Source organism: Bombina bombina, chromosome 5 (genome assembly GCF_027579735.1).
Source record: "Bombina bombina isolate aBomBom1 chromosome 5, aBomBom1.pri, whole genome shotgun sequence".
Taxonomy (NCBI): Eukaryota; Metazoa; Chordata; class Amphibia; order Anura; family Bombinatoridae; genus Bombina; species Bombina bombina.
The window spans coordinates 302,044,745-302,065,682 of NC_069503.1; the positions used below are offsets into that span (position 1 = coordinate 302,044,745).

At 39.2% G+C, this 20,938-nt stretch overlaps 1 protein-coding gene across 1 annotated transcript in view; it reads left to right on the forward strand.

The window, feature by feature from the left end:
- The window catches only part of LOC128661461 (cytoplasmic dynein 1 intermediate chain 1-like), a 711,349-nt gene that overhangs the window by 83,546 nt on the left and 606,865 nt on the right, over positions 1–20,938 (forward strand). Inside the window, exon 5 of the mRNA XM_053715712.1 lies at positions 8,711–8,826. Within this exon, the coding sequence (XP_053571687.1) occupies positions 8,711–8,826 (116 nt within the window). The remainder of the gene's footprint in view (positions 1–8,710; positions 8,827–20,938) is intronic.

Here is a 20,938-nt window from a genome sequence, read left to right on the forward strand (position 1 = left end):
CTTCAGCTACACTGATAATTTTAGTTTCTTAAAAAATAATATTTCTTTTTTCCATTGTTTTCCTGGACAAAACTTCAGGGCTTTACAGTGGGATACGGACCCTTCAGTTCTGCAGCTTCACTCTGACTCTGAACTTGGGTAGGTTTATACTTCTATATTAAAACGTTTTTAAACAGCTTTTAGCAACATTAAAAGTAAGGAAATGGCAGAGATAATTTGTTTAGAAAGGACATTGGGATGTGATCATCCCTAAATATGCACTGAGCTAAAGGTGGCCTGCAGGGGCTTAAAAAGGGCAGAAATTTAGAGGTTTAAAGTGAATGTAAACTCTCACGAATTAGTGCCCGGTTTTAAAAATACTATGGAAAAACATAATTTATGTAAGAACTTACCTGATAAATTAATTTCTTTCATATTAGCAAGAGTCCATGAGCTAGTGACGTATGGGATGTACATTCCTACCAGGAGGGGAAAAGTTTCCCAAACCTCAAAATGCCTATAAATACACCCCTCACCACACCCACAAATCAGTTTAACGAATAGCCAAGAAGTGGGGTGATAAGAAAAAGTGCGAAAGCATATAAAATAAGGAATTGGAATAATTATGCTTTATACAAAAAAATCATAACCATCTCAAAAAAGGATGGGCCTCATGGACTCTTGGTAATATGAAAGAAATGAATTTATCAGGTAAGTTCTTACATAAATTATGTTTTCTTTCATGTAATTAGCAAGAGTCCATGAGCTAGTGACGTATGGGATAATGAATACCCAAGATGTGGATCTTCCATGCAAGAGTCACTAGAGAGGGAGGGATAAAATAAAGACAGCCAATTCCGCTGAAAAATAATCCACACCCCAAAACAAAGTTTAAATCTTATAATGAAAAAAACTGAAATTATAAGCAGAAGAATCAAACTGAAACAGCTGCCTGAAGTACTTTTCTACCAAAAACTGCTTCAGAAGAAGAAAACACATCAAAATGGTAGAATTTAGTAAAAGTATGCAAAGAAGACCAAGTTGCTGCTTTGCAAATCTGATCAACCGAAGCTTCATTCCTAAATGTCCAGGAAGTAGAGACTGACCTAGTCGAATGAGCTGTAATCCGTTGAGGCGGAGTTCTACCCGACTCGACATAAGCATGATGAATCAAGGATTTTAACCAAGATGCCAAAGAAATGGCAGAAGCCTTTTGACCTTTCCAAGAACCAGAAAAGATAACAAATAGACTAGAAGTCTTTCGGAAATCTTTAGTAGCTTCAACATAATATTTCAAAGCTCTAACTACATCCAAAGAATGCAACGATCTTTCCTTAGAGTTCTTAGGATTAGGACACAACAAAGAAACCACAATTTCTCTACTAATGTTGTTAGAATTCACAACCTTAGGTAAAAATTTAAATGAAGTTCGCAAAACCGCCTTATCCTGATGAAAAATCAGAAAAGGAGACTCACAAGAAAGAGCAGATAATTCAGAAACTCTTCTAGCAGAAGAGATGGCCAAAAGAAAAAAAACTTTCCAAGAAAGTAATTTAATATCCAGCGAATGCATAGGTTCAAACGGAGGAGCTTGAAGAGCCCCCAGAACCAAATTCAAACTCCAAGGAGGAGAAATTGACTTAATGACAGGTTTTATACGAACCAAAGCCTGTACAAAACAATGAATATCAGGAAGATTAGCAATCTTTCTGTGAAAAAGAACAGAAAGAGCAGAGATTTGTCCTTTCAAGGAACTTGCAGACAAACCTTTATCCAAACCATCCTGAAGAAACTGTAAAATTCTAGGAATTCTAAAAGAATGCCAAGAAAAATGATGAGAAGAACACCAAGAAATGTAAGTCTTCCAGACTCGATAATATATCTTCCTAACACAGATTTACGAGCCTGTAACATAGTATTAATTACGGAGTCAGATAAACCTCTATGACTGAGAATCAAGCGTTCAATCTCCATACCTTCAAATTTAAGGATTTGAGATCCTGATGGAAAAAAGGACCTTGCGATAGAAGGTCTGGTCTTAACGGAAGAGTCCACGGTTGGCAAGTAGCCATCCGAACAAGATCCGCATACCAAAACCTGTGAGGCCATGCTGGAGCCACCAGCAGAACAAACGAACGCTCCTTTAAAATCTTGGAAATCACTCTTGGAAGAAGAACTAGAGGCGGAAAGATATAGGCAGGATGATACTTACAAGGAAGTGACAATGCATCCACTACTTCCGCCTGAGGATCCCTGGATCTGGACAGATACCTGGGAAGCTTCTTGTTTAGATGAGAAGCCATCAGATCTATTTCTGGAAGTCCCCACATTTGAACAATCTGAAGAAATACCTCTGGGTGAAGAGACCATTCGCCTGGATGTAATGTTTGGCGACTGAGATAATCCGCTTCCCAATTGTCTATACCTGGGATATGAACCGCAGAAATTAGACAGGAGCTGGATTCCGCCCATACAAGTATTTGAGATACTTCTTTCATAGCCAGAGGACTGTGAGCCCCTCCTTGATGATTGACATATGCCACGGTTGGGACATTGTCTGTCTGAAAACAAATGAACGACTCTCTCTTTAGAAGAGGCCACGACTGAAGAGCTCTGAAAATCAAACGGAGTTCCAAAATGTTGATTGGTAATCTCGCCTCCTGAGATTCCCAAACCCCTTGTGCTGTCAGAGACCCCCATACAGCTCCCCAACCTGTCAGACTTGCATCTGTTGAGATCACAGTCCAGGTCGGAAGAACAAAAGAAGCCCCCTGAACTTAACGATGATGGTCGGTCCACCACGTTAGAGAGTGTCGTACAATCGGTTTTAAAGATATTAATTGTGATATCTTTGTATAATCCTTGCACCACTGGTTCAGCATACAGAGCTGAAGAGGTCGCATGTGAAAACGAGCAAAGGGGATCGCGTCCGATGCAGCAGTCATAAGACCTAGAATTTCCATGCATAAGGCTACCGAAGGGAATGATTGAGACTGAAGGTTTCGACAAGCTGAAACCAATTTTAGACGTCTCTTGTCCGTCAGTGACAGAGTCATGGACACTGAATCTATCTGGAAACCTATAAAGGTTACCCTTGTCTGTGGAATCAACAAACTCTTTGGTAAATTGATCCTCCAACCATGTTCTCGAAGAAACAATACAAGTCGATTCGTATGAGATTCTGCTAAATGTGAAGACTGAGCAAGTACCAAGATATCGTCCAAATAAGGAAATACCACAATACCCTGTTCTCTGATTACAGATAGAAGGGCACCGAGAACCTTTGTAAAAATCCTTGGAGCTGTTGCTAGGCCAAACGGCAGAGCCACAAACTGGTAATGCTTGTCTAGAAAAGAGAATCTCAGAAACTGATAGTGATCTGGATGAATCGGAATATGCAGATATGCATCTTGTAAATCTATTGTGGACATATAATGCCCTTGCTGAACAAAAGGCAGAATAGTCCTTATAGTTACCATTTTGAATGTTGGTATCCTTACATAACGATTCAATATTTTTAAATCCAGAACTGGTCTGAAGGAATTCTCCTTCTTTGGTACAATTAAGATATTTGAGTAAAACCCCAGCCCCTGTTCCAAAACTGGAACTGGCACAATCACTCCAGCCAATTCTAGATCTGAAACACATTTCAGAAATGCTTGAGCCTTCACTGGATTTATTGGGACACGGGAAAGAAAAAAACTTCTTGCAGGAGGCCTTATCTTGAAGCCTATTCTGTACCCTTGTGAAACAATATTCTGAATCCAAAGATTGTGAATCGAATTGATCCAAATTTCTTTGAAAAAACGTAATCTGCCCCCTACCAGCTGGGCTGGAATGAGGGCCGCACCTTCATGTGGACTTGGGAGCTGGCTTTGGCTTCCTAAAAGGCTTGGATTTATTCCAGACTGGAGATGGTTTCCAAACTGATACTGCTCCTGTAAGGGAAGGATCAGGTTTTTGTTCCTTATTGTGACGAAAGGAACGAAAACAATTAGCAGACCTAAATTTACCTTTAGATTTTTTATCCTGTGGTAAAAAAGTTCCTTTCCCCCCAGTAACAGTTGAAATAATAGAATACAACTGTGAACCAAACAATTTATTACCTTGGAAAGAAAGGGAAAGCAAAGTTGACTTAGAAGACATATCAGCATTCCAAGTTTTAAGCCATAAAGTTCTTCTATCTAAAATAGCTAAAGACACATACCTGACATCAACCATAATGATATCAAAGATGGCATCACAAATAAAGTTATTAGCATGTTGAAGAAGATTAAAAATGCTATGAGTATTATGATCTGTTACTTGTTGTGCTAAAGCTTCCAACCAGAAAGTTGAAGCTGCAGCAACATCCGCCAAAGATATAGCAGGTCTAAGAAGATTACCTGAACATAAGTAAGCTTTTCTTAGAAAGGATTCAATTTTCCTATCTAAATGATCCTTAAAGGAAGTACTATCTGCCGTAGGAATAGTAGTTCGTTTAGCAAGAGTGGAGATAGCCCCATCAACCTTAGGGATTTTGTCCCAAAACTCTAATCTGTCAGATGGCACAGGATATAATTGCTTAAACCGTTTAGAAGGAGTAAATGACTTACCCAAATTATTCCATTCCCTAGAAATTACTTCAGAAATAGCATCAGGGACGGGAAAAACCTCTGGAATAACTACAGGAGGTTTAAAAACTGTATTCAAACGCTTAGATTTAGTATCAAGAGGACCAGATTCCTCTATTTCTAATGCAATTAAGACTTCTTTAAGTAAAGAACGAATAAATTCCATTTTAAATAAATATGAAGATTTATCAGTATCAACCTCTGAAACAGAATCCTCTGAACCAGAAAAATCATTATCAGAATCAGAATGATGATGTTCATTTAAAAATTCATCTGAAAAATGAGAAGTTTTAAAAGACTTTTTACGTTTACTAGAAGGAGGAATAACAGACACAGCCTTCTTAATAGATTTAGAGACAAAATCTCTTATGTTAACAGGAACACCCTGAATATTAGATGTTGATGGAACAGTTACAGGTAATGGAACATTACTAAAGGAAATCTTATCTGCATTAACAAGTTTGTCATGACATTCATTAGAAACAACAGCCGGAGGAACAGTTACCATAAGTGTACAACAAATACACTTATCTTTGGTAGATCCAGCATCAGGCAGCAATTTTCCAGAAGTATCTTCTGATTCAGGGTCAATCTGAGACATCTTGCAATATGTAATAGAAAAAACAACATATAAAGCAAAATTGATCAAATTCCTTAAATGACAGTTTCAGGAATGGGAAAAAATGCCAATGAACAAGCTTCTAGCAAGCAGAAGCAAATAAACAATGAGACTTAAATAATGTGCAGAAAATAATGACGCCCAGATTTTTTAGCGCCAAAAAAGACGCCCACATTATTTGGCGCCTAAATGCTTTAAGCGCCAAAAATGATGCCACATCCGGTGACGCCGACATTTTTGGCGCAAAAACGTCAAAAAAATGACGCAACTTCCGGCGACAAGTATGACGCCGGAGATGACAAGGAAAATTTTTTGCGCCAAAAAAGTCTGTGCCAAGAATGCCGCAATAAAATGAAGCATTTTCAGCCCCCGCGAGCTTAACAGCCCACAGGAAAAAAAGTCAAATTTTAAGGTAAGAAAAAATTGATTATTCAAATGCATTATCCCAAATAATGAAACTGACTGTCTGAAATAAGGAATGTTGAACATCCTGAATCAAGGCAAATAAATGTTTAAACACATATATTTAGAACTTTATATAAAAGTGCCCAACCATAGCTTAGAGTGTCACAAAAATAAGACTTACTTACCCCAGGACACTCATCTACATGTAGTAGAAAGCCAAACCAGTATTGAAACGAGAATCAGTAGAGGTAATGGTATATATAAGAGTATATCGTCGATCTGAAAAGGGAGGTAAGAGATGAATCTCTATGACCGATAACAGAGAACCTATGAAATAGACCCCGTAGAAGGAGATCATTGAATTCAAATAGGCAATACTCTCTTCACATCCCTCTGACATTCACTGCACACTGAGAGGAAAACCGGGCTCCAGCCTGCTGCGAAGCGCATATCAACGAAGAATCTAGCACAAACTTACTTCACCACCTCCATGGGAGGCAAAGTTTGTAAAACTGATTTGTGGGTGTGGTGAGGGGTGTATTTATAGGCATTTTGAGGTTTGGGAAACTTTGCCCCTCCTGGTAGGAATGTATATCCCATACGTCACTAGCTCATGGACTCTTGCTAATTCATAAAAGTTTACATTGCAGCTTATTTTTACAAATACCTTACTCTTCAGCAAAGCCAGATGGGCGGTCCCCCGCCCGCAGCTCCTCTGTACTTACGAAACCGGCTTCCTCCAAGCATGGCTTTCCTCACAGAGCGTCCATCTCATGAGGCCACGCCATGATTGGAGGAAACCGGTTTCATCATTGCTGTGTAAGCACAGCATGAGAAGAAGGCGGGGGGATCGCCGATCCAGCTTTGCTGAAGAGTAAGGTAAGTATTTGTAAAAATGCGCTGCAATGTAAACTTTCATGAATTCAAGTGCCCCTGTTTTTAATAGTATTTTTAAAAACCAGGCACTGATTCATGAAAGTTTACATTCACTTTAAAGTTATAACGTATATTAAAATAACAATGTTGGTTTTGCCAAGCTGGGGAAGGGGTAGTAAAGACGTTATCATTTTAAACAATAACAATTATGGAGTAGACTGTCCCTTTAACAACCTTTTTGTACAAAATATTTTATCATGTTTAAATGATGCTTTTTCATATGCATGATAGAACGTTTTATATTCTTTGTTCCTTTAAATATTGGACTTTTCTAGCATGTGATTATTAAATCACTGTGCATTATCAGAAAAGGGCATTATTATTTAACTTATTTTAATTTAGTTCAAGGGACATTAAACACTAAATACATTTTATGTCTTTTGTCTGGCTCTTCCCCGCCTCCCCATAGTCATGGGTGTCGCCATGTTGAAATCTATCTTTCACAATATCCAGTGCTGACGTGTTTGCACATGTGCAGTAACTCCCCTTTTAAATAGCCAAATATAGAATTGAAAATAAATACAATTAGTGCATTTGAGTTAATCATATTAGATTTGCTTCATTGCAAAGTATTGTTTTTATGTTCAGTGCTTATTGACCTACTGAAAGTTATAATAATATGTTCATTCCATGTAACTTGTGCTTAAAGGGACATCAAATTCATGCTATTGGTGTGGTTAATTCCCCCACCATAAAGTGGAGGATACAAACACACTCTGTATGTTCAATGCATGTGCTTGCCTGCAATATAAAGGGACAGTAAAGTCATAATTAGACATTCATGATTTAGATAGAGAATACAATTTAAACAACTTTCCAATTTACTTCTATTATTTAATTTGCTTTATTCACTTGCTATCCTTCTCTGAAAGGTTTATCTAGGTAAGCTCAGGAGCAGCAAAGAACCTAGGTTCTATCTGCTGATTGGTTGCTGCATATATATATACCAACTGTCATTGGCTCACCCATGTGTTCAGTTAGAAACCAGTAGTACAGTACATTTCTGCTCCTTCAACAAATGATACCAAGAGAATGAAGCAAATTTGATAAAAGAAGTTAACTGGAAAGTTGTTTAAAATTGTATGTTCTACATAAATCATAAAAGAAAAATGTTGGGTTTAGTGTCCCTTTAAGCATGTATACAGAGCACGCAGCCCACAGTGTGCATCCAATGAGGTCAGCAAAGGGTGTTTAAACTGTAGTTGTTTATTGAGTTAAATGGATGTAAATGAGATTTTCAAAGCAATTCTTATATATGTCAAATGTTGGAACAAAATAGTACAATTGGGTTCAGAGGCAGCTCCCGGGTGGTGACTTGCCAAAGAAAAAGAACTGAACCATTGTTCATTCCTGGTTGAGGGCTTCTCTTGTTTTGAACTTGTTACAAATGACTTAACAAGAATGGCGATCATTACAATTACATGTTCATATAATTACAAGAATGGCGATCATTACAATTACATGTTCATATTATTACAAGAATGGCGATCATTACAATTACATGTTCATATTATTACAAGAATGGCGATCATTACAATTACCGGTACATGTTCATATTATTACAAGAATGGCGATCATTACAATTACATGTTCATATTATTACAAGAATGGCGATCATTACAATTACATGTTCATATTATTACAAGAATGGCGATCATTACAATTACATGTTCATATTATTACAAGAATGGCGATCATTACAATTACATGTTCATATTATTACAAGAATGGCGATCATTACAATTACATGTTCATATTATTACAAGAATGGCGATCATTACAATTACATGTTCATATTATTACAAGAATGGCGATCATTACAATTACATGTCCATATTATTACAAGAATGGCGTTCATTACAATTACATGTCCATATTATTACAAGAATGGCGATCATTACAATTACATGTTCATATTATTACAAGAATGGCGATCATTACAATTACATGTTCATATTATTACAAGAATGGCGATCATTACAATTACATGTTCATATTATTACAAGAATGGCGATCATTACAATTACATGTTCATATTATTACAAGAATGGCGATCATTACAATTACATGTTCATATTATTACAAGAATGGCGATCATTACAATTACATGTTCATATTATTGAAAGATTCCAACTGTAACAGTAAATGTATTTTATAGACGAAGATTTATTAAACTTGGAGTTTCGAAGATCACACAAGTTGATTTCTTACCTCGAGAAGTAGTGTCCTATTCAAAGGAGACGCAAACACCTGTGACAGCCCATCCCACTGAAGGTGACATTAAAACTATAGCTTAATTTGTTCTGTATTACAATAATCTGAGTAACCAATACAGTTTTTCTTTCCTATGCTGAAATAAGTGAAAATGTTTCTCTATATTGTTTTTTAGGAATTATTCTTCTGCATTACAGTGTTTTTTATATCAAGACATAAATAATGAAGTGAAGCCAAGTGATTATTGAGGGATAGCTCTACTGGCAAGGTACAATTAACTCCAACCTAACCTGTGAAACGGTGCATAGAAGAAAGTTTATCAAAATAAGTTTAACATTCACTCACAGTTTATTATCCTCACTGACTCCCTGATCGTGATCTGACGCATTTTGCTGCCATTTTCTAAAAGATGCAGTTATCTGAGAAAGCGGAAGTGAAACAAATCAGATGATGAGATGGTGGTCAGTGAGAACACAAAACTGTGTTTTAAACTTGTTTTGATAAATAAAAGATTTTTCAAATGCCATTTAGTCTCCTTTATGTACTGTTTTACTAGCTAGTATTGAAGTTAAAGGGACAGTAAAGTCATAATTAGACATTCATGATTTAGATAGAACATACAATTTTAAACAACTTTCCAATTGACTATTATTTTTTAATTTGTTTCCTACTCTTTTTATCCTTTGCTGAAATGTTTATCTAGAAAAGCTCAGGAGCAGCAAAGAACCTAGGTTCTAGCTGCTGATTGGTGGCTGCATATATATTTATATATACAGGGAGTGCAGAATTATTAGGCAAATTAGTATTTTGACCACATCATCCTCTTTATGCATGTTGTCTTACTCCAAGCTGTATAGGCTCGAAAGCCTACTACCAATTAAGCATATTAGGTGATGTGCATCTCTGTAATGAGAAGGGGTGTGGTCTAATGACATCAACACCCTATATCAGGTGTGCATAATTATTAGGTAACTTCCTTTCCTTTGGCAAAATGGGTCAAAAGAAGGACTTGACAGGCTCAGAAAAGTAAAAAATAGTGAGATATCTTGCAGAGGGATGCAGCACTCTTAAAATTGCAAAGCTTCTGAAGCGTAATCATCGAACAATCAAGCGTTTCATTCAAAATAGTCAACAGGGTCGCAAGAAGCGTGTGGAAAAACCAAGGCGCAAAATAACTGCCCATGAACTGAGAAAAGTCAAGCCATATTTCAGAGCTGCAACATCACTGGAGTGCCCAAAAGCACAAGGTGTGCAATACTCAGAGACATGGCCAAGGTAAGAAAGGCTGAAAGACGACCACCACTGAACAAGACACACAAGCTGAAACGTCAAGACTGGGCCAAGAAATATCTCAAGACTGATTTTTCTAAGGTTTTATGGACTGATGAAATGAGAGTGAGTCTTGATGGGCCAGATGGATGGGCCCGTGGCTGGATTGGTAAAGGGCAGAGAGCTCCAGTCCAACTCAGACGCCAGCAAGGTGGAGTACTGGTTTGGGCTGGTATCATCAAAGATGAGCTTGTGGGGCCTTTTCGGGTTGAGGATGGAGTCAAGCTCAACTCCCAGTCCTACTGCCAGTTTCTGGAAGACACCTTCTTCAAGCAGTGGTACAGGAAGAAGTCTGCATCCTTCAAGAAAAACATGATTTTCATGCAGGACAATGCTCCATCACACGCGTCCAAGTACTCAACAGCGTGGCTGGCAAGAAAGGGTATAAAAAGAAAATCTAATGACATGGCCTCCTTGTTCACCTGATCTGAACCCCATTGAGAACCTGTGGTCCATCATCAAATGTGAGATTTACAAGGAAGGAAAACAGTACACCTCTCTGAACAGTGTCTGGGAGGCTGTGGTTGCTGCTGCACGCAATGTTGATGGTGAACAGATCAAAACACTGACAGAATCCATGGATGGCAGGCTTTTGAGTGTCCTTGCAAAGAAAGGTGGCTATATTGGTCACTGATTTGTTTTTGAATGTCAGAAATGTATATTTGTGAATGTTGAGATGTTATATTGGTTTCACTGGTAAAAATAAATAATTGAAATGGGTATATATTTGTTTTTTGTTAAGTTGCCTAATAATTATGCACAGTAATAGTCACCTGCACACACAGATATCCCCCTAAAATAGCTATAACTAAAAACAAACTAAAAACTACTCCCAAAACTATTCAGCTTTGATATTAATGAGTTTTTTGGGTTCATTGAGAACATGGTTGTTGTTCAATAATAAAATTAATCCTCAAAAATACAACTTGCCTAATAATTCTGCACTCCCTGTATATATATATATATATATATATATATATATTGTCACCCATGTGTGTAGTTAGAAACCAGTATTGCATTGCTGTTCCTTCAACAAATGATACCAAGAGAATGAAGCAAATTTGACAATAGAAGTAAACTGGAAAGTTGTTTAAAATTGTCTGTTCTACCTAAATCATGACATTTTTGGGGGGGGGGTTTCATGTCCCTTTAATTGTATCTTGCCACTAGAGCTATCTCAGTAATCTCTTTGCTTCATTTCACTATTGTTGTGTGGGGGAGTCAGCATTCAGGGATAATGCTAAAGAAGCAAAGTTATTCAGTTACATTTAATAGTGTTTGGTGGTGGCAGCTGTCCTTTTTTGCTTATATTATTTTTATATCCCAGCATTATTATTGCCCTTTAAAAAACATAATTTATGCTTACCTGATAAATTCCTTTCTTCTGTTGTGTGATCAGTCCACGGGTCATCATTACTTCTGGGATATAACTCCTCCCCAACAGGAAATGCAAGAGGATTCACCCAGCAGAGCTGCATATAGCTCCTCCCCTCTACGTCAGTCCCAGTCATTCGACCAAGAATCAACGAGAAAGGAGTAACCAAGGGTGAAGTGGTGACTGGAGTATAATTTAAAAAATATTTACCTGCCTTAAAACAGGGCGGGCCGTGGACTGATCACACAACAGAAGAAAGGAATTTATCAGGTAAGCATAAATTATGTTTTCTTCTGTTATGTGTGATCAGTCCACGGGTCATCATTACTTCTGGGATACCAATACCAAAGCAAAAGTACACGGATGACGGGAGGGATAGGCAGGCTCATTATACAGAAGGAACCACTGCCTGAAGAACCTTTCTCCCAAAAATAGCCTCCGAAGAAGCAAAAGTGTCAAATTTGTAAAATTTGGAAAAAGTATGAAGCGAAGACCAAGTTGCAGCCTTGCAAATCTGTTCAACAGAGGCCTCATTCTTAAAGGCCCAAGTGGAAGCCACAGCTCTAGTGGAGTGAGCTGTAATTCTTTCAGGAGGCTGCTGTCCAGCAGTCTCATAGGCTAAACGTATTATGCTACGAAGCCAAAAAGAGAGAGAGGTAGCAGAAGCTTTTTGACCTCTCCTCTGTCCAGAATAAACGACAAACAGGGAAGAAGTTTGGCGAAAATCTTTAGTTGCCTGCAAGTAGAACTTGAGGGCACGAACTACATCCAGATTGTGTAGAAGACGTTCCTTCTTTGAAGAAGGATTTGGACACAGGGATGGAACAACAATCTCTTGATTGATGTTCCTGTTAGTGACTACCTTAGGTAAGAACCCAGGTTTAGTACGCAGAACTACCTTGTCTGAGTGAAAAATCAGATAAGGGGAATCACAATGTAAGGCTGATAACTCAGAGACTCTTCGAGCCGAGGAAATAGCCATTAAAAACAGAACTTTCCAAGATAACAATTTTATATCAATGGAATGAAGGGGTTCAAACGGAACACCCTGTAAAACGTTAAGAACTAAGTTTAAACTCCATGGCGGAGCAACAGCCTTAAACACAGGCTTGATCCTAGCTAAAGCTTGACAAAAAGCCTGGACGTCTGGATTTTCCGACAGACGCTTGTGTAACAAGATGGACAGAGCTGAAATCTGTCCCTTTAATGAGCTAGCTGATAAACCCTTTTCTAAACCTTCTTGTAGAAAAGACAATATCCTAGCGATCCTAACCTTACTCCAGGAGTAACCTTTGGATTCGCACCAGTATAGGTATTTCCGCCATATTTTATGGTAAATCCTTCTGGTAACAGGCTTCCTAGCCTGAATCAGGGTATCAATAACCGACTCAGAAAAACCACGTTTTGATAAAATCAAGCGTTCAATTTCCAAGCAGTCAGCTTCAGAGAAGTTAGATTTTGATGTTTGAATGGACCCTGTATCAGAAGGTCCTGTCTTAGAGGTAGAGACCAAGGCGGACAGGATGACATGTCCACTAGATCTGCATACCAAGTCCTGCGTGGCCATGCAGGTGCTATTAGAATTACTGATGCCCTCTCCTGTTTGATTTTGGCAATCAATCGAGGAAGCAGCGGGAAGGGTGGAAACACATAAGCCATCCCGAAGTTCCAAGGTGCTGTCAAAGCATCTATCAGAACTGCTTCCGGATCCCTGGATCTGGACCCGTAGCGAGGAAGTTTGGCGTTCTGGCGAGACGCCATGAGATCTATCTCTGGTTTGCCCCAACGTCGAAGTATTTGGGCAAAGACCTCCGGATGAAGTTCCCACTCCCCCGGATGAAAAGTCTGGCGACTCAAGAAATCCGCCTCCCAGTTCTCCACTCCCGGGATGTGGATTGCTGACAGGTGGCAAGAGTGAGACTCTGCCCAGCGAATTATCTTTGATACTTCCATCATTGCTAGGGAGCTTCTTGTCCCTCCCTGATGGTTGATGTAAGCTACAGTCGTGATGTTGTCCGACTGAAACCTGATGAACCCCCGAGTTGTTAACTGGGGCCAAGCCAGAAGGGCATTGAGAACTGCTCTCAATTCCAGAATGTTTATTGGCAGGAGACTCTCCTCCTGATTCCATAGTCCCTGAGCCTTCAGAGAATTCCAGACAGCGCCCCAACCTAGTAGGCTGGCGTCTGTTGTTACAATTGTCCAGTCTGGCCTGCTGAATGGCATCCCCCTGGACAGGTGTGGCCGATAAAGCCACCATAGAAGAGAATTTCTGGTCTCTTGATTTAGACTCAGAGTAGGGGACAAATCTGAGTAATCCCCATTCCACTGACTTAGCATGCATAATTGCAGCGGTCTGAGGTGTAGGCGTGCAAAAGGTACTATGTCCATTGCCGCTACCATTAAGCCGATCACCTCCATGCATTGAGCTACTGACGGGTGTTGAATGGAATGAAGGACACGGCATGCATTTTGAAGCTTTGTTAACCTGTCTTCTGTCAGGTAAATCTTCATTTCTACAGAATCTATAAGAGTCCCCAAGAATGGAACTCTTGTGAGAGGAAAGAGAGAACTCTTCTTTTCGTTCACTTTCCATCCATGCGACCTTAGAAATGCCAGAACTAACTCTGTATGAGACTTGGCAGTTTGAAAGCTTGAAGCTTGTATTAGAATGTCGTCTAGGTACGGAGCTACCGAAATCCCTCGCGGTCTTAGTACCGCCAGAAGGGCACCCAGAACCTTTGTGAAGATTCTTGGAGCCGTAGCCAATCCGAATGGAAGAGCTACAAACTGGTAGTGCCTGTCTAAGAAGGCAAACCTTAGATACCGGTGATGATCTTTGTGGATCGGAATGTGAAGGTAAGCATCCTTTAAATCCACAGTGGTCATGTACTGACCCTCTTGGATCATGGGTAAAATTGTCCGAATAGTTTCCATTTTGAACGATGGAACTCTTAGGAATTTGTTTAGAATCTTTAAATCTAAGATTGGCCTGAAAGTTCCCTCTTTTTTGGGAACCACAAACAGGTTTGAGTAGAACCCTTGTCCTTGTTCCGACCGCGGAACCGGATGGATCACTCCCATTAATAACAGATCTTGTACGCAGCGTAGAAACGCTTCTTTCTTTATCTGGTTTGTTGACAACCTTGACAGATGAAATCTCCCTCTTGGGGGAGATAATTTGAAGTCTAGAAGGTATCCCTGAGATATGATCTCTAGTGCCCAGGGATCCTGAACATCTCTTGCCCAGGCCTGGGCGAAGAGAGAGAGTCTGCCCCCCACTAGATCCGGTCCCGGATCGGGGGCTCTCGGTTCATGCTGTCTTTGGGGCAGCAGCAGGTTTCCTGGCCTGCTTGCTCTTGTTCCAGGCCTGGTTAGGCTTCCAGCCTTGCCTGTAACGAGCAACAGCTCCTTCCTGTTTTGGTGCAGTGGAGGTTGATGCTGCTCCTGTTTTGAAATTCCGAAAGGGACGAAAATTAGACTGTCTAGCCTTAGCTTTGGCTTTGTCTTGGGGTAGGGCGTGGCCCTTACCTCCTGTAATGTCAGCGATAATTTCTTTCAAACCGGGCCCAAATAAAGACTGCCCCTTGAAAGGTATATTAAGTAATTTGGACTTAGAAGTAACATCTGCTGACCAGGATTTTAGCCACAGCGCCCTACGTGCCTGTATGGCGAATCCTGAGTTCTTAGCCGTAAGTTTGGTTAAATGTACTACGGCCTCCGAAATGAAAGAATTAGCTAGTTTAAGGACTCTAAGCCTGTCCGTAATGTCGTCTAGCGTAGATGAACTAAGGTTCTCTTCCAGCGACTCAATCCAAAATGCTGCCGCAGCCGTAATCGGCGCGATACATGCAAGGGGTTGCAATATAAAACCTTGTTGAACAAACATTTTCTTAAGGTAACCCTCTAATTTTTTATCCATTGGATCTGAGAAAGCACAGCTATCCTCCACCGGGATAGTGGTACGCTTAGCTAAAGTAGAAACTGCTCCCTCCACCTTGGGGACCGTTTGCCATAAGTCCCGAGTGGTGGCGTCTATTGGAAACATCTTTCTAAATATTGGAGGGGGTGAGAACGGCACACCGGGTCTATCCCACTCCTTAGTAACAATTTCAGTTAGTCTCTTAGGTATAGGAAAAACTTCAGTACTCGCCGGGTACCGCAAAATATTTATCCAACCTGCACAGTTTCTCTGGTATTGCAACGGTGTTACAATCGTTGAGAGCTGCTAAGACCTCCCCTAGTAATACACGGAGGTTCTCCAATTTAAATTTAAAATTTGAAATATCTGAGTCTAATCTGTTTGGATCAGAACCGTCACCCACAGAATGAAGCTCTCCGTCTTCATGCTCTGCGAGCTGTGACGCAGTATCAGACATGGCCCTAGCATTGTCAGCGCACTCTGTTCTCACCCCAGAGTGATCACGCTTGCCTCTTAGTTCTGGTAATTTAGACAAAACTTCAGTCATAACAGTAGCCATATCTTGTAATGTTATCTGTAATGGCCGCCCAGATGTACTAGGCGCCATAATATCACGCACCTCCCGGGCGGGAGATGCAGGTACTGCCGCGTGAGGCGAGTTAGTCGGCATAACTCTCCCCTCGCTGTTTGGTGAAATTTGTTCACATTGTACAGATTGACTTTTATTTAAAGTAGCATCAATACAGTTAGTACATAAATTTCTATTGGGCTCCACCTTGGCATTGGAACAAATGACACAGACATCTTCCTCTGAGTCAGACATGTTTAACACACTAGCAAAAAACTTACAACTTGGTTATAATCTTTTTTAGCAAAAACGTACTGTGCCTCAAAGAGGTACTAAACGATTAAATGACAGTTGAAATAATGAACTGAAAAACAGTTATAGCATCAACTTTAAAACAACACAACTTTTAGCAAAGGTTTGTTCCCATTAGTAAAATAACAATAATTAAATTTGACATAAAAAATACAAAGCAACGTTTTTATTCACAGTCACTCTAAGAATTCTCACAGCTCTGCTGAGAGAATTTACCTCCCTTCAAAGAAGTTTGAAGACCCCTGAGATCTGTCAGAGATGAACCGGATCATGCAGGAAATATAAAAGTAACTGACTGGAATTTTTTGATGCGTAGCAAAGAGCGCCAAAAACGGCCCCTCCCTCTCCCACACAGCAGTGAAGAGAAACGAAACTGTCATAAATAAAAGCAAAAAATGCTGCCAAGTGGAAAATAATGCCCAAATATTTATTCACACAGTACCTCAGCAATGTAAACGATTCTACATTCCAGCAAAAACGTTTAACATGATAAATAGTTAATAAAAGGATTAGTGACCTTTAACAGAGTAGTTCCGGTGAAATACCATTCCCAGAATACTAAAGTGTATACATACATGTCATTTTAACGGTATGGCAGGATTTTCTCATCAATTCCATTCAGAAATAAAAACTGCTACATACCTCAATGCAGATTCATCTGCCCGCTGTCCCCTGATCTGAAGCCTTTACCTCCCTCAGATGGCCGAGAACAGCAATATGATCTTAACAACTCCGGTTAAAATCATAGTAAAAAACTCTGGCAGATTCTTCCTCAAACTCTGCCAGAGAAGTAATAACACGCTCCGGTGCTATTGTAAAATAACAAACTTTTGATTGAAGTCATAAAAACTAAGTATAATCACCATAGTCCTCTCACACATCCTATCTAGTCGTTGGGTGCAAGAGAATGACTGGGACTGACGTAGAGGGGAGGAGCTATATGCAGCTCTGCTGGGTGAATCCTCTTGCATTTCCTGTTGGGGAGGAGTTATATCCCAGAAGTAATGATGACCCGTGGACTGATCACACATAACAGAAGAAATGTTAAATTATATTAATTCTATTTAGCTATGTGATATTAATGGTGTTGGACAGATATTTCTTGGGCTAAATGGATCTGGCTAAAGCCTAATAAAAAAACAGATCTATTTGGACCAATAAACTTGTCTACTGGTATAATATATGTATATGTTTGTAATACTTTAGATGTAACCATTAAATTCCTGATAGGTTGTGAGTCTTTGCTGCTGAGTAACTGCAACTTTTGTTTTTTTAATTGTGGTGCCTTTTGTTTCTTCTTAATGTCTGAGTAAAACAGATTCTGGTTTTAACCTTCCAAATGTGTTCTTTGATTGTGTTTAGACCGTCACAAAGATAAAGAAATATCTAAGCAAGGCTGAAAGTGAACTGTGTAAGGTATAGAGTACAACTAATTAGGTTTAAAAGGGGCGTTTAATTTGTTGAGATTATAATATAAAAAGTGTATTTATCTTTATATCTAGCATTTATTTAGAGCTAGATTATGAGTGGTGTGCTAAAAGTTACTCGCAAGCAAAAAGGGGTTTATCATGGCTGTTTGTGTGCATTGGTTTTAGCGCTTGTATTGCAAGTTGAAAGTAAACAGGAACGAGTGAGCGCAATCGCGATTTACAATAGAATGATTACCGCGACCTCAGAGTTCTAGTTAACTGTTTTGCGACACTAAAAAATGTCACAAAACACATCAAAAATACATTAGAAAGTGTAGTAACACTCAAAATAAAACTATCTAATAAAAATATTGAAAAAATATATTGCACAAAAAGTTATGTGTTCAAAGATATGAGGACTCAGGTGTTAGAAAAAAAAGGCAGGCAAAGGGCTTTAACATTAAAGGGACATTAAACCCAAAAATTTTCTTTCATGATTCAGATAGAGAATACAATTTTTAAAAAGTTTCCAATTTACTTCAATTATAAAATGTATTTCATTCTCATGTTATTCTTTGTTGAAGAGATACCTAGGTAGGTAGCGTGCACATTCCTGAAGCCCTACATGACAGGAAATAGTGCTGCCATCTACTGCTCCTGCTAATGTATAACATTGTTGCAAAACTGCTGCTATATTGTGCTGCACGCACGTGCACTCTCTTGAGCTTACATTTCTAATTTTCAAATAAGGATAACAACAAAATGAAAAAAAATTGATAATAGAAGTAAATTAGAAAGTTGTTTAAAATGTTATGTTCTATCTGAATCATGAAAGAAAAAAAATGGGTTTTATGCCCCTTTAAGATACATACATACTGTATACATGTCTAACTATGTATATATACAGTATCTCACAAAAGTGAGTACAACCCTCACATTTCTGTAAATATTTTATTATATCTTTTCATGTGACAACACTGAATAAATGACACTTTGCTACAATGTAAAATAGTGAGTGTACAGCCTGTATAACAGTGTAAATTTGCTGCCCCCTCAAAATAACTCAACACACAGCCATTAATGTCTAAACCATTGGCAACAAAAGTGAGTACACCCCTATGTGGAAATGTCCAAATTGGGCCCAATTAGCCATTTTCCCTCATGTGACTCATTAGTGTTACAAGGTCTCAGGTGTGAATGGGGAGCCGCTGTGTTAAATTTAATGTTATCGCTCTCACACGCTCTCATACTGGTCACTGGAAGTTCAACATGGCACCTAATGGCAAAGAATTCTCTGAGGATCTGAAAAAAAGAATTGCTGCTCTACATAAAGATGGCCTAGGCTATAAGAAGATTACCAAGACCCTGAAACTAATCTGAAGCACAGTGGGCAAGACCATACAGTGGTTTCACAGGACAGGTTCCACTCAGAACATGGTCGACCAAAGAAGTTGAGTGTACATGCTCAGTGTCATATCCAGAGGTTGTCTTTGGGAAATAGTCTTATGAGGGCTGCCAGCATTGCTGCAGAGGTTGAAGGGGTGGGGGGTCAGCCTGTTAGTGCTCAGACCATACGCCGCACACTGCATCAAATTGGTCTGCATGGCTGTCGTCTCAGAAGGAAGCCTCTTCTAAAGATGATGCACAAGAAAGCCTGCAAACAGTTTGCTGAAGACAAGCAGACTAAGTACATGGATTACTGGAACCATGTCCTGTGGTCCGATGAGACCAAGATAAACTTATTTTCTTCAGATGGTGTCAAGCGTGTGTGGCGGCAACCGGGTGAGGAGTACAAAGACAAGTGTGTCTTGCCTACAGTCAAACATGGTCATGGGAGTGTCATGGCCTAGGCCTGAATGAGTGCTGCCGGCACTGGGGAACTACAGTTTATTGAGGGAGCCATGAATGCCAACATCTACTGTGACATACTGAAGCAGATCATGATTCCCTCCCTTCGGAGACTGGGCCGCAGGGCAGTATTCCAACATGATAACAACCCCAAACACACCTCCAAGACGACCACTGCCTTGCTAAAGAAGCTAAGGGTAAAGGTGATGGACTGGCCAAGCATGTCTCCAGACTTTAACCCTATTGAGCATCTGTGGGGCATCCTCAAACGGAAGGTGGGGAGCGTAAGGTCTCTAACATCCACCAGCTCCGCGATGCCGTCATGGAGGAGTGGAAGAGGAATCCAATGCAACCTGTGAATCTCTGGCAAACTCCATGGCCAAGAGGGTTAAGGCAGTGCTGGAAAATAATGGTGGCTACACAAAATATTGACACTTTGGGTCCAATTTGGACATTTCTACTTAGGGGTGTACTCAGTTTTGTTACCAATGGTTTAGACATTAAAGTGCCATAAAACATGTTGAGATCTGTGCTTATTCTAAAATGGCTAATTAAGTAAAAATAGTTTGTATAACAATTGATGGCAAGTATTTTAAAATCATTTTCAAAAATAAGCAAAATTAGTTACATAGCTGTGGTTTCTGGAGTAGACCGATCTACCCCCCCTTATCAGTATTCAGCATCAGAAACACAGACTTTGTGTTTTAACTGAGTTCACAGCAGCTTATTTGCTTCTAGGCATGCTCCAGCAGATGAGTATTAAAAGCTTGCATTCTACCATATCAATGGCAGATATAGATGCAGCCATGAAAGGAATTGTGTGGGGGGGAGTTAGAGCTGTACAATTCCAACACTTAATAGAAAGTATTAATGGCGAAGCACTGCAGTATAAATTTGCAGGTAAAGTAATTAAAGTACATATTATTATATTTTGTCTCTAGCCCAACTTGTTTCATATCCCTTTAATGACTGTGTGTTGAGTTATTTTGTGGGGACAGCAATTTACACTGTTATACAGACTGTACACTCTCACTACTTTACATTGTAGCAAAGTGTCATTTAATAAAATATTTACAAAAATGTGAGGGGTGAACTCACTTTTGTGAGACACTGTATATTTGTACATGTGTATTTACAGACATATATACACATATAAACACATAAATACAGATGTACACATATATAGACATTTACTGTAAATATTTCACATTCCAATGTTCTGCACATAGCAGAACATGTTCTTTGTATTTATAAATAGATATTCCTATATATTTCTGTATATATCTATACCTATATATAATCTTGTATTTATATACTGTAGGTATAGGTACTGTATATATTGTACCAAAATACCATCAGATATATGTAGAAATATGTATTTATGAATAAATAGAGCATATTCTGCTATG